This window comes from Centruroides sculpturatus, unplaced genomic scaffold (assembly GCF_000671375.1).
Source record: "Centruroides sculpturatus isolate CEXI.00-Female unplaced genomic scaffold, Cexi_2.0 scaffold195, whole genome shotgun sequence".
NCBI lineage: Eukaryota > Metazoa > Arthropoda > Arachnida > Scorpiones > Buthidae > Centruroides > Centruroides sculpturatus.
The window spans coordinates 390338-406473 of NW_019384511.1; the positions used below are offsets into that span (position 1 = coordinate 390338).

The 16136-nt window shown below is 31.2% G+C and overlaps 1 protein-coding gene across 1 annotated transcript in view; it reads left to right on the plus strand.

Annotated features, from left to right (window-relative positions):
- LOC111622423 (multidrug resistance-associated protein 4-like) overlaps positions 1-14691 on the plus strand; it is a 54787-nt gene extending 40096 nt beyond the window's left edge. The window contains exons 23-26 of the mRNA XM_023364805.1: positions 7352-7441; positions 7549-7721; positions 14122-14227; positions 14292-14691. Of these exons, the coding sequence (XP_023220573.1) occupies positions 7352-7441; positions 7549-7721; positions 14122-14227; positions 14292-14468 (546 nt within the window). The 3' untranslated portion in view covers positions 14469-14691. The remainder of the gene's footprint in view (positions 1-7351; positions 7442-7548; positions 7722-14121; positions 14228-14291) is intronic.
- The last annotated feature ends 1445 nt before the right edge of the window (positions 14692-16136 follow it).

A 16136-nucleotide genomic window follows, 5' to 3' on the forward strand; every position in this document is an offset into this window, starting at 1 on the left:
CACATTCAATACAAACAAATCCAAAGAAGTTTTACTAATTTATGGTAAGGAAGATTCCTTAAGAAATAGTGATAATATTCGTAAAATAATACAAGAAAAAATTCGTCCATCACAAATTAACATTAGTGTCGATCGCATGAGGAAATTGGAGGTGGTGGCCTTGCCATTGAAATGGGTAGACCCGAAAATGTCTTGACATTAGAAGAAAATATTTCAACAACAATACCCAATTTAACAACAAGACGACCAAAAGGGAAGCTTCCTCATATAATGGTACACTCAGTTCCGAATACTATTGCAAGGGAATCTATACCTACTCATATTCTTGAACATAATGAAACACTTAAAAATAAATACTCACTTGAATAATTTAATACACATTTTAGAGTTAAATTTAATGCTGTAAAAGAAAAACAGCCCTTATCGAAACTGGATTATAGAACTAACCCCTGATTTACGAAAACAAATTCTAGATCTCGGGAAAGTCAACATAGAATGGTCGAGATGCAGGGTGATGGACTTTTGCCCTGTTTTACAATGCTTACGCTGCTGTAGATATGGTCATTTAACTAAATACTGTGAGCAAACAATCAATACATGTAGTCACTGGGGGGTGACCATTTGTACAGAAACTGCACTAATAGTAATAAGTCACCAACCTGTTGTAACTGCATTTTTGAGAGAGCCAGGGATATTACACATAACGCTTGTCATGGTTCCTGTCCGGTGTTTCAAAGAATTAAAAACAAAATCATAAATAACACCGACTATGGACCATACAAAGATTAGTACTATACATATTCTACAAATTAATCTCAGAAGGAGTATAGCCGCTTCTTCTATTCTTAATACTAAATTAAAAGATTATGACATAATATTACTACAGGAACCATATTGTTTAAATAATCTTCTCTGTTGTTTTCCCTCAAACTGTATTACCTTTAAAGGTACTTCTGAGTACCCGTGGGCAGCCATCCTCATAACAAATACTTATTTGCCCATTTTATTCCACAAAAATTACAGTAACGAATACATTACTTGTCTCGAATTAATGGCGGCTACTACCAAAATTATAATAATCAATATTTATTGCCCACGTGAAATTCCTACTAGTTGCATTACTGAACGCCTTCAAACTATAATGAACCACTTCAATGGGAATCGTATTATTGTGGCAGGCGACATCAACGCACATTCTCCAACTTGGGGAGGGGAACAGCTAGACAACAGAGGGAAGGAATTTGAAGAATTTTTCTTTGCTAATAACCTATTGGTTACTAACAATCCCCTCTCACCGCCAACCTATCACTCCCACAATGGTGATACTTGGATTGATGTCACTGTTACCAACAATCTGAGTATGTCTCTTGTCATGGATTGGCAGGTTCTTGATGAGGAGTCACTGAGTGACCATTCGTATATTTCATTTAATATCGTTGTTCAAACTTCCAGGACTCAATCAAATTATGATCCACGTCTTCGCTATAATATCTCTCGGGCAGACTGGGAGGCTCTTCAAAATTATCTTGAAACAAACCTCTCAGAATATAATCTGGAAGATCCTATTAATATTAGAAATCAGATTACCCAAAACATTGATATAATCAATAAAGCCTGTCATCTCTATATTTCGCAAACACAAATGAAGAGAAGGCCTGTACCCTGGTGGACACTTCATCTCACAGAATTACGCAAGACCTGCAACAAAAAGAGACGTGCTTTCCAAAAATGTAGACGTGAACCCGCACGAACAAATCTTAAAAATGAATACCAGGCCTTTCAAAAAAATTATAAAGACGAATTGAAACAAATGAAATTTACATCTTGGAAGGAATATTGTAGTAAAGCCACAAAGAACCCTTGGGGGTTCATTACAAAAATGTGTACTGACCGTTTACGTAAACCTCAAGCGTTAGTCAACGACGCACGCGACAACTTAAACTGCGATTTTTTAAAAGTTTTTAACCAAATGATGGATCGTTTTTGTATTGTCGATAATCCTGAGGATGACAACGCTAGACAACGCGCGTTAAGAAACAGTGGTGATATACCAATCAATACTCCTGTAATCCTTAAATTTCAAAAGCATGAAATAAATTGTGCTATATCTTGTTTAAAAAATGGTAAAGTACCGGGTATTGATAATATGACGGCGACCATAGCCCGCAAACTATAGGAACTTATTCCAGACCACTTAAATAAGCTTTTTAATACGTGTCTCCAAACAGGATTTTTCCTGATCCTTGGAAAATAGCTCGTATCGTTCCAGTACCTAAACAGGGTAAACCCAACGAATTCAGACCAATATCTCTCCTCCCCCTTCTTGGCAATACTTTGGAACGACTTATAAACAACAGACTTTACTGGCATATGGAACACCATCGACTCTTACACACCTCTCAGTATGGTTTCCGTAATCAACGATCGGCTGCTGATGCAATACATTTTGTAACCAAGGAAACTAATTACTTATTAAATAATGGTTACAAATAAGTTCTTGCCATCAGTTTAGACATAAGTAAGGCGGTTGATAGCACATGGTGGCCTCTGACCTTATCACAACTTAGACAAAAAAAATGCCCTTCTAATCTGTATAAAATCATTCAAGACTATGTTAATGAGAGGCATGCTATCATGATACAGGGAGATCAAGAGATCACAAGAAATATTAGCCGAGGGTGCCCACAAGGCTCGGTAATAGGACCTTTACTTTGGATAATTACCTTAGATTCACTTCTTGATCAAAATTTAGGTCAGGAGAGAATGATCGCATATGCAGACGATCTGCTGATATTGATAGNAGACTTTGGAACGACTTATAAACAACAGACTTTACTGGCATATGGAACACCATCGACTCTTACACACCTCTCAGTATGGTTTCCGTAATCAACGATCGGCTGCTGATGCAATACATTTTGTAACCAAGGAAACTAATTACTTATTAAATAATGGTTACAAATAAGTTCTTGCCATCAGTTTAGACATAAGTAAGGCGGTTGATAGCACATGGTGGCCTCTGACCTTATCACAACTTAGACAAAAAAAATGCCCTTCTAATCTGTATAAAATCATTCAAGACTATGTTAATGAGAGGCATGCTATCATGATACAGGGAGATCAAGAGATCACAAGAAATATTAGCCGAGGGTGCCCACAAGGCTCGGTAATAGGACCTTTACTTTGGATAATTACCTTAGATTCACTTCTTGATCAAAATTTAGGTCAGGAGAGAATGATCGCATATGCAGACGATCTGCTGATATTGATAGGACGAACTCGAAACAAAAAAGACGAACTCGAACAAAAAGGGAGAACAACCTTAGAAAAAATACACAACTGGGACAAAGAAAACAAACTGCAATACAACGCAAACAAAACAAAAGGCACTATGTTTAATCTCCCTGGCCGTCCAAACTTATTTCTCCGAGTTCCAAGCGTAAAAATGGGAGGTGTGTCGATAAAAATTGACAAAACACTTAAATATCTGGGAGTCATATTGGACAGTAGTTTGGAATGCACACATAGCCTATATAACCAAACGTACGGGTCTGATTTTTCAGACATTCTTCAGAGTGGCTCATCGTACATGGGGTTTGCCTTTTGAAGCTTTGGATATTATTTACAACCAGCTGTTCATACCAACAATTACGTACGCTTGTAGTAGTTGGGGATGGGCATCCCATAAGGTGCATCCTAAGAAAGCTTAACTCGGCCCAGAGGAAGGCCTTAATTTTACTGACGAAAGCTTATAAAACAGCGCCTACCTCTGCCTTTCAGGTAATCGCACGAAAACCACCTATTGAGATGCATATTGATTATTTTAGTCAGATCAGTCACCTTAAATGGGGGGAAGACGTACAAATTAATACTGGTACAATAACTGCATTAGATTTGAAACATCCGACACCACTGTCCTTACTCCCAAATCCCTGTGAGTTACCAATCCAAATTACAGATACTGATCAAGAGAACGATATAGTGATTTTTACTGATGGCTCTAAAAATGAAAGGAATGTAGGATGTGCTTTTGTGGTTTCCTCAAGTAACATCGAGATTGCTTATCAAATGTTTCGTCTGGGAGAACTTTCTACAGTCTTTCAGGCAGAAATGTTCGCAATTCTTAATGCCCTTATCTGGGTCAATCAACATTATTTTTTTACAAGAATTACAATATGTAGTGACAGCGCTTCTTCACTGGCCACAATTAAAAGCACTAAAGCTCACCCATTGTCTACAGCTATTGAAAAGTCTGTTCTAAATTCAAATAATGACTATAAATTCAAGTGGGTAATGACACATAGGGGGACTAGCGGCAATGAAAGAGCGGATCACTTGGCTAAACATGATGCTAATAATGATCAGCTTATAATTTCTTATAACAAGGTCAGCTTGAATACTATCAAGGGCCTTCTTTGGAGCAATATGCTCAACAACTGGCAGAAAAAATGGAACAGCAATGAGAGTAAAATTACTTACAAATTTTTTTTTAACCATTAAAGATATCTTTAAATACACATGGATGAAACCATGCTTTTGGTCCACTCAATTTTTCACCGATCATGGTAAATTTGCCAAGTACCTACACAGATTTACTTAATACATCAATAAAGAATGTCCAACTTGTAAAATTGAAGATGGGAGCACTCATTATATCTTCAACTGCGTAATGCTTGAAAGAGAAAGACAACAACTCAAATCTATCCTCATTAGCCGTGGTTACTCTTGGCCATGCTCTCATAATGACCTTGTGAACAATAATGGAATATTTATTTATTTTTATAATATAATTAAAAGCTACGGCAAAATCGTAAACATCCATACTTAACTCCTTCATAAAGCCTCCCAGCACTCTACATAGATATTACATTGAATTTCAACACAGAAATGAAGATGTGATTGGGCTCTTCTAGTGGGAGAATGTTCCTATAGTGGTCTGCAACAGTACCGAATCTTTGCAAGAATTTTAGTGTATTAAAGAGATATAAAGTGATATATGGTGAATTCTTCTCTTTTGTGCCTCTAAAATATTGTTCTATGAACCTACTTTCAAGAGCATATGCGACAAGGATATTTTATGGATTCAAATTGAAAGGTTACAACTGTAACTTAAATGTGAATTGAATGTTTAGGGGTTTCTTCTAAGCATCACTCAGACTTTTAGCATGATGCTATATGAATTAACTGTTTAAATTTCTAGGAATTTGCGAAGAAATCTTCCAGTATAGAAATTGCTAGAGCAAGGACTGTTCACGATGCAGGATGAATGATTCGAACTCTAAGTGTAAACATTTAGTTCCTGACAGCCTTAATCTTTTCAATGTAGTTATCATATTTTGTATTTCTTCTGTTACATATAACCCATTATTTATTGTACAACTTTCATACACATTGTCCTGCCCTTCCCAACGCGAGAAAAATTTGTCTCGCGTATTATAACAATTCTCTTTTATATATGAAACAACACATGTATACTTATTCTTAATCTATTAATTGTAAACTTATAACATATATACCAGGGATGGCCAACCTGCGGCTCGCGAGCCACATGCGGCTCTTTGAAGTATTATTTGTGGCTCTCAATAGATGTCCCCGAGTTCCCTTTTCATTTTTGTGTTATTATATTTTTAAAAATTATTATCGTTCCGTATGTGTTTCAAAATGTCTTTTATATTACTAACAACAAATATGAAAGACTAAGTGCAACGTTGTAATAAATTTCATTTCTGTCCAAGTTAAGAATGATATGACTCATCGAAAACTGCGTGAATGAACATAAACAGTGGCGTAACCGACCGATTCCAGACCGATTTTGAATTTGTAAACTGTCATTGCAACGGACAGTTGACATTGTGCTCTGGAGGAAACAATTTGTATCCCTCTTGCTACGGATATAATTTGTATTCTGGAATTTTTTGCATACCTTTTTAATACGTATTTAATTGCAGCTCGCGAAAAATTTCAAATTTTGAAAAATGGCTCGGACTATCAAGGAGCTTGGCCACTCTGGATATATACCAACCTCTCATTGTAATACTTTATGCTATAATGCATATTACTCTTATACTTTGTAAATGTAACTTTAACATTTGCAATGCCTAAAACATCTGTAAAGTGGCTGTGCTTACTGCGGAACCAGTTATGTTATGATGTTACCGCTAAAGCTCGGAAAGTCGTTAATCTGCAGATTACCTAGCTAATCTGCAGATTAACTAGCGTGATCCGTTAAAGTTGCTAAAATTGTTCAATTTCTGAAATTACCTAGGTAATGTGCAGATTATCTAGGTAATCTGCAAATTACCTACCAGGCACTCGGTAAAGTGAAAATAAAATCTTTGCTGAAACAACATCAACGTTTCTGTACGCTTAAATTAACATAATGTTCTTTATTTTATTTTCGATATCTAAAGAATCAAGTTAATACAATTAAACAATCGACAAATTAATTGATATAGTCAATCATCAACCAGTTAAAAAACATATAAAAAATCAAACGATTTAAAATATTAATACAATTAGGGAAATTATTATATAGATAACCACCTATGGAATTTCGGGACTTTGAGTATCTATCTGAACTGAGGGGACTGAGACGACTTCAACGATACCCTACTTTTGGACCAGAAACGAAAAATAATAAAGTTATCATACTTTTTCTGGTGATCGCATGATGTAATATGCAGTTAATGTTACCTTTGGTGAGTAAAATTGCGGCTCATCTCTGATTCCAGCAAACAGAAGAAAGGAAACAGTGGGGACGCACTTTCTGTCCTAACCTAACCTATTTTAATAAATTACCATAATTATTACCAACTAAATTATTAGAATAGGATAGGTTAGGACAGAACGTACGTCCACACTGTTTCCTTTCTTCTGTTTGCTGGAATCAGAGACGAGCCGCAATTTTACCCACCATAGGTAACATTATCCAATTGTGCAGTCTAAAGATTGGTGACACTTTGAATTTCATAGCAATTGGTTTCTACGACAATCACACCTATTTGTGGTACATTTATTTGTGGTAAAGATCTTATTTTCACTTTACCGAGTGCCTAGTAGGTAATGTGCGGATTACCTAGATACTCTGCGCATTATCTAGGTAATTTGAGAAATGGAACAATTTTCACAACTTTATCGGATCACGCTAGTTAATCTGCAGATTAGCTAGGTAATCTGCAGATTAACGAGTTTCGAGCTTTAGCGGTAACAATGACATTAAAAAATTTGTGTGTGTGTGTGTGTGTATTTATTTATATTTCTTTATATATACATTATAATTATAAAAAGCATAACTGAATACATATAAGCAAACAGCCAGCTATTATTACAGAAGTTATATTTATTTTTTTAGGATCCGATGTTATTTACTGGTCCCTTTCGCAAAAACATTGATCCTTTCAATGAATATTCAGAGGAAATGATGTGGCAAGTGTTAGAAGATGTAAGCAATAATTATATATTTAACTCAATTATTACATTTTCATGTTTAGTTCGTTTTAATGAAAAAACTCAATTATGTTGAATTTATCAAAACATATCGAACTAAAGGTGCAGTTAAAAGAAGTTATTAGTAAATTGCCTGGAGGACTGGATACACATTTAACGGAAGGAGGCCGAAATTTCAGTGTTGGACAAAGACAGTTAATTTGTCTGGCCAGAACTCTTTTACGTCAGAACAAAATTCTTGTTATGGACGAAGCAACGTCCAATATCGATAAAAGGTAAACAATATATAAAAATTCATTTCAAATATGAAATATTTTAGTTTGTAATTCGTATTTTTAGTAGACCACTAGACCATTGATGTTCGAACTAGGTCTTATCTTGATCTGGCATCAACATATTTGGTATGTTTTAGTCACATCCGGCCTATGAGTCAGAAGGTTTAAGCATCATCGATGTAAACAAAGTACTCCAATTTTCCAAATTCACATGTTTCATGTAATCGATATTTGTTTACAATCGTACGTAAATCGTGATCAATTAAACATCAATATTTTCTGACTATAATCAAAATGCAGTCAGTATATTTTATTATGGATATGCAAATCTAAACAAATTAACTAAATATAGATCATGCGATTTATATGATTTATGATATAAATAATTCACGTTAATAATTTTAGTAGCGAATACAGATTAATGACTACATTAATATTATAAACGGCTATTTACATATCTTACGTCATTAAATGTGTGAAAATTTAAAAAATTGTTAGCTTTAAACTGAAAAGTGCTAGTTTTTTGTGTTTGAAATATTGAGAAATTTAATAAAAACAGTAGTAGTAGTGGTTTGACACACACTAATCACAAAATTAATTTCAGATGTCGATTAAATTAAAATTGCAAATAAAAATTTGTTAAATGGAATTATTTCAAATCACAAAATTAATTTTTTGAGTAAATTACTATCGAATAAATTAAAATTACAATAATTGTATGAAATAATATAACACCTAAGCAATTTTTTTTTTATTTTTATCATCAATACTAGAATTAATTATTTCTTGATGGATATCTCCATCAAGAAATAATTAATTCTTGTCAAGAAATAATGTCTTAATATTCTGGTACATGACAGTTTGAAATAATATAAGACTGAAATTATTTTGAAAAGGTTGTTTTTTTACGTTACAGTTTATTTAAGTGTTTCCACATTTTCCTTCAGTTTATCTAAAGCAAGAAACTTCTGCACCTAATAATTTTTCAAAATATACATTATTTTCAGATAAAAAATTTCTCGATTAAATTAAGTTTATAAATATTTAAAAAACTTTTTATTTCATTTTAGTTTTCATAAAATAGCTTGAAACAATAAGGCAAAGTTTAATATATTCTTTCTAATTATTATAAAATTAATTTGCAATAATAATTTTTACAATTTGTTCTAATAGCCAAGTAAATTAAAACACGACAACTTAAAATCATATTATAACAATAAGAAAAAGTAAAATAGGGAAATAGTTCAATATAATAATTATTTAAATTATATTTGTTACTTATTCATTAAATATCGTAAAGAGAACAATGCTTTTTTAAAATATTTGTGGTAATAACAAATTTTTTAATATTATTCAATCTTAGACACCAAAAGAAGTTCGATGTGTAAATAACTGTAGCTCCAGTTTTTAAAAATATTTCTATTTCTTATCTATTCACCTTTAAACAAAAATAATTCGTTATACATTAAGAAATGATTTAATAACTTCTGTAAATTACTATGTTTAATCCAACCAGTTATATTCGATGTTTAATCCATGAATTTTTTTTGCTAGTAAAATTGACTTGCCATTTATCTTTCGCCTATAATTGATACTTTTTAACAGAATCTATATAAATGTCTATTACAACTTCTATAAGACTGTGTTATGTTTTTATCACCAACTGTCGATAAATAATTTCATGCTCTTTCACTTGAAATGCTTCAAAATCTATTAGAATCGCATTCTGTAATTTTATATGAATAAAAATTAGGATTAGTATTATTTTATATTTAATAAGAAAATAACGAAAAGATTTCATACATAAACACTTTTTACTAACCATATTGAATGTTTATTAATATACCAAACGTCTTGCCTTTCAATTTTTGATATTATAACATGATTATATTCAATTATTTCATCCATTTTATCAAATTGTTAATGTGAAATCTGTAAAAATATAATTCTTAAATTAATAAAATAATATTATCATTTTAATTAATTTCTATACATTTAAATTTATATTACTGAGTACTTATTTAAATATAATTAAGAAAGAGTTTAAAGAATATTAAACTCCAAGAAAACGAAACTCTGATTGTAATTCCTTAAAATTTGTTTGTCATATGATAGATATAACCGTACAAATAATTGCTAAATTCTTATGTCTAACTGTTAATTTTTAAAAAAATAATAGATTCGTTATAAAAATAAATTTTGCTGAACTTTTCCATTTAGTTTATCTGAAACACGATGAATATCTGCAAGTAAGTGAAATAATAAATATTTGCCGACTTTCAGTAAATTATTCGTATTTCAGAAATAAGTTATATAGTACCTTGTAAACTCTATCACTTTGCGCCTACTCCCTAAAATTTTGTTTTTGATATGATAGATATAAAGCATGCAAATAATAGTCAAGTCTTGCCGATTTTTTATGTCTAACTGTTAAATTAAAAAAAAATAATAGACTCATTATAAAAATCAGTTTACCGAACTCTTTGGAATGTTTTGCTACAAACCTAAGCTCCCTGAACAGTCTGTTAAGCAGAGATTTTTATTGTAATGNTCATTATAAAAATCAGTTTACCGAACTCTTTGGAATGTTTTGCTACAAACCTAAGCTCCCTGAACAGTCTGTTAAGCAGAGATTTTTATTGTAATGCATTGCAAATGTCTCAAAATTAATAATCACTCGTATTAAAGTAATACTAATAATAAATACTTACGTTCAAAATTTATTGAAACAGAATTCTATATCATATGAAACTAATTCAGTAATATTTCAAGATCATTTTTCAATATAAAAAATACTTTAAAAAAAAGTTAGAGGAAAAAAGTTATGTATATATTAGAATAATATTTTGATGTTAAACTTGTAAATTTTTCGAAGATTTACTCTTATCTAGAGTTAGGTNTTTGTACCTCAAAATTAATAAATGTATTTTTGCGGAGTAAAAGTCCGATACTTTTTGAACAGCCCTCGTATAAATACAAAAATGAAATTGTTATATATATTAATATTTTTAAATTAATATTGGAAATTAACTGTTTTCGATTCATTTTTAAATATCCTGTTATTCAAGGTACGGTCTAAAAATATTAAATAGTAATTCAAAGATTAATGACTTTGTTTGATCACACAGTTTAAATTTGATTTGAAGAAAGACACTTTTTTAATATTATTATTATTGCTACTGTACAATTTGAGTTAAATTCTTATTTTTTATAATTTTTTACTTTCATTTCATTTTAGTAACTAAATTTTTTTAATTTTAAAAACATAAGTTTCATTTCAATTCAATTACAATATAAATTTTAAGAATTATATTNTCTTATCTAGAGTTAGGTCTAAGTCAAACTTTTTGTCAAAGGCAAACTTTTAAATAAAAATACTTACTTCCTGAAGATAATGATCTTCTATAAGAGGTTCTTGCAAAAAAAGTTCTCGGCGAGGTATCGAGTTAGTCTCTTATACGCAGTATTTATACCATCTCTTCACTCAAAAACAAAGGAAAAAGGATATTTTAAATTAGCAATTTTGAAAAACAAAACTTATATATACGAGGTATGTTCAAAAAGTATCGGACTTTTATTTTTCCGCGTAAACCAATGATGCGCGGGAGGCCTCTTTCGGTGGAGTTGTGGAGGGGACAGTCATGCACAGCCCTGAATTTTTTCCCGCCTGCAGGAAGTGTCAGTCGCTGGCAGTCGGCCTATGAGTAAGAACGTGTAGTGAGCTCTCGTCGGATTCCACTAAGTTGGAAAATGACTGAACAACGTGAGCAGCGATATTACATCAAATTTTGCCAAAAACCTTGTCGATACTCAAGTGTAAACCATTCGCAAGATTCAGCAGGCTTTTGGGGACGATCCTCGAGGCCAAAAAAAGCGCGGCAGGTCCGCAGCAATATCAAGGTCGTGTTGACAGTTTTTTCGACTCTCGTGGGGTGGTGTATGCTGAGTACGCGCCACAAGGCCAAACCATCGCAAAGGAGTACTAGCAGGAGGTCCTTCGTCGTCTTTCCGATGCTGTGCGACGCAAACGACCGGATCTGTGGTCGATCAAAACTTGGCAGCTTCATCGTGATAACGCATCCGCCCATTCAGCGCATCTGATTCGGGCTTTCGTCGCCAAACACAACACTCCTGTTGTTCGTCACGCTCCGTACTCTCCCCACATGGCTCCGTGTGACTTTTGGCTATTTCCCAAGCTGAAAATGCTGCTAAAAGGAACCCGATTTTAGTCGAGAGAAGACATCGCGCGGAATGCGACGGACTGGCTGATGGCCATTTCAAAAGATGTGTTCCAGCAGTGTTTCCAGCAATGGCAGGAACGCTGGGAGAAGTGTATACACTACCAAGGAGACTACTTTGAAGGGGATTAGGGTTTTGTACCTCAAAATTAATAAATGTATTTTTGCGGAGTAAAAGTCCGATACTTTTTGAACAGCCCTCGTATAAATACAAAAATGAAATTGTTATATATATTAATATTTTTAAATTAATATTGGAAATTAACTGTTTTCGATTCATTTTTAAATATCCTGTTATTCAAGGTACGGTCTAAAAATATTAAATAGTAATTCAAAGATTAATGACTTTGTTTGATCACACAGTTTAAATTTGATTTGAAGAAAGACACTTTTTTAATATTATTATTATTGCTACTGTACAATTTGAGTTAAATTCTTATTTTTTATAATTTTTTACTTTCATTTCATTTTAGTAACTAAATTTTTTTAATTTTAAAAACATAAGTTTCATTTCAATTCAATTACAATATAAATTTTAAGAATTATATTTTTACAGATTTCACATTAACAATTTGATAAAATGGATGAAATAATTGAATATAATCATGTTATAATATCAAAAATTGGAAGACAAGACGTTTGGTATATTAATAAACATTCAATATGGTTAGTAAAAAGTGTTTATGTATGAAATCTTTTCGTTATTTTCTTATTAAATATAAAATAATACTAATCCTAATTTTTATTCATATAAAATTATATAATGCGATTCTAATTGATTTTGAAGCATTTCAAGTGAGAGCATGAAATTATTTATCGACAGTTGGTCATAAAAACATTACACAGTCTTATAGAAGTTGTAATAGACATTTATATAGATTCTCTTAAAAAGTATCAATTATAGGCGAAAGATAAATGGCAAGTCAATTTTACTAGCAAAAAAAATTCATGGATTAAACATCGGATATAACTGGTTGGATTAAACATAGTAATTTACAAAAGTTATTAAATCGTTTCACAATGTATTACGAATTATTTTTATTTAAAGGTGAATAGATAGGAAAAAGAAATATTTTTAAAAACTGGAGCTACAGTTATTTACACAATCGAACTTCTTTTGGTGTCTAAGATTGAATAATATTAAAAAATTTGTTATTACCAGAAATATTTTAAAAAAGCATTGTTTTCTTTACGATATTTAATGAATAAGTAACAAATATAATTTAAATAATTATTATATTGAACTATTTTCCTATTTTACTTTTCCTTATTGTTATAATATTATTTGAAGTTCTCGTGTTTTAATTTACTTGGCTATTAGAACAAATTGTAAAAATTGTTATTGCAAATTAATTTTATAATAATTAGAAAGAATATATTAAACTTTGTCTTATTGTTTCAATGTATTTTATGAAAACTAAAATGAAATAAAAAGTTTTCTAAATATTTATAATCTTAATTTAATCGAGAAATTTTTTATCTGAAAATAATGTATATTTTGAAAAATTATTAGGTGCAGAAGTTTCTTGCTTTAGATAAACTGAAGGAAAATGTGAAAACACTTAAATAAACTGTAACGTAAAAATAAAAACCTTTTCAAAATAATTTCAGTCTTATATTATTTCAAACTGTCATGTACCAGAATATTAAGACAGATATCCATCAAGAAATAACTAATTCTAGTATTGATGATAAAAATAAAAAAAAATTGCTTTGGTGTTATATTATTTCATACAATTATTGTAATTTTAATTTATTCAATAGTAATTTACTCAAAAAATTAATTTTGTGATCTGAGATAATTTCATTCAACAAATTTTTATTTGCAATTTTAATTTAATCGACATCTGAAATTAATTTTGTGATTAGTATGTGTCAAACCACTACTACTAACCGTTTAAGTTAATGTAAACATGTTTAGTACATTAAAGTGTTATAAACTGAGAATTTACAATGTTTAGTTTATGATATAATAATATATAAATGAACTCAATTGTAAATCTAATTGCAAGTGGTACATAATTGAACTTTCATATGAATAAGAAGAGTTACATTTTTGTTAATTTTCCTTATTCCAGCATTGCAAGACATGTTAAAAATTAGGTTTTAATATGTATCAATATTTGAAAATCATAACATATTTATTATTTTGTTATCTCCAGCACTGATTCCTGCATACAGAAAATAATTCGAGAGAAATTCAAATTCTGTACAGTATTGACAATAGCCCATAGATTACATACAATTATCGATTCGGATAAGGTTATGGTAAGTTTTCTTTTTTTAATATAAAATAATTACGTAATTTTAATTAAACATTTTATATTATTAGGTTTTGGATGCTGGAAAACTAAAAGAGTACGACTCGCCATATAAATTACTGAAGAATGTAAATGGTACATTTTACAATTTGGTAGAGAACACAGGAGTAACTTCAATGAATGAGTTATACAAAATTGCCAAAGATAAATATTACGTTAAACAAAGTACTTTAACAACGAAATTATAAAATCAATATATCTGCCTTTTTATATCTTGTGTTTTTCCTAGTATTATTTTATTTAAAATTTTCTCGCAAACATCTCTTCCAATTATTGCTTCCAAACGCAATCAGAATTGTAAGTATATAAAAATTTGATATAGTTGTGAATTTCACTGTAAAATCTATACGCTAAACATTTTGTAATACAGTTAGTTGCTATTTTGGACATTAAAAATATTCAGGATGATTTTATTCAGTTAAAAAAGTTAAATTTCAAAATATTAAAGAAGAGTAATTTCAGATTTTTGAATAGTTTGTAGAGATTTTGTTAGCAGGTTTCGTAGAAAAATTCCAGTAATGTATACATGTATTCCACTTAAATTGTGTTTTGTTGTTATAAATAAATAAAAGTAAATTCATCAGAATATCCATTTAAAAATGTTTTATTTTATTTCGTCAATAAAATATAATGGAATTATTACTGAAATGAGATGATTAATTTGCTGTTTTATATTATATTTTGCATGAATATACATAAAATTTATCGTTTGGAAATTAACCTGAAAATTATGTCTTTCAAATATAACTTGAAAATTAATTATTTACTATTTAATGATATTGTATGAAAATGGAATATTTTATACAACTGTGACAATACCGAAGGGCCTCCCTATACTTCGGCACCACGTGACCGAAGGGTCGACATCCCGTCGGTGAAGATCGCAATGACAAGTTTCGTCAGGACTGACACCACTGTGTCTTCACGGCTAGACACAGAAACCGTTTCGTTTGGGCGTGTCAGCGGTCGCGCGTGTGATCGAACGGATGGGATGGAAGGAGAGACAGTGCACCGGAAGTGACTTACTCAGAGACGCTTTAACGTAACAACGGTTTAATTGATAACTATAGGCCATACAGGATATAAAATATATCGATTTTAGCTAGGCTAGTTTTTAGGAATCTTTGCTACAATAGATATAAAATAGACATTAAATTAGATTTAAGATTTCTGTTACAGTTCCGCGGTTCTCGAGAAAGAGAGTTTACATAAGTTTCGCGTGGCGATAAATACCTTGTATGAAATCTTGATCTTCTGCACGTCAGTCGGACACAAAAGAAGACAGTTCTTATTTCCACAGTTCTTAGGTAACTAGCTATTAGGCGAGGAGGTATCCAAAGGCGAGGAAATATCCAAATATTTTAGCACAGGGAAACCTTGAGTGGTCCGCTCGAAGAACTGGTGACGACTGCCACTTTGTTCTGCCCTAAGGTTGTATTGTTGAAATCGATATATTAGGTCGAAAGGTGCTGAGAAAGCGTCTTTATTAAGCCTGAGAACTTAGCATATGTTTAGCTCCCAGGAATAAAAATTGACAGTTATTGAATGAAAGTATGGCTACAATGTGATCTTATGATGCAATAATATAAACACACGGAGTCTGAATTCGAATCCTCACACAACGGACGATTAGATTGTCACAATCTTAGACAATAACATAAATTTTTAAAAACAATTTTCAGTTGTTATACAACAGGTTCGCATGTTAACATTAAAAACAGTTAATTTATCGATTATCTTCTGTCATTGAGAAACAACTTTTATCAGAAATTCTGACTAAATTTTTTAATTTTATTTCAAAACTAATATAACATTATGTTTATTAACAATCATACTGGATTAGACATGTGAATCAG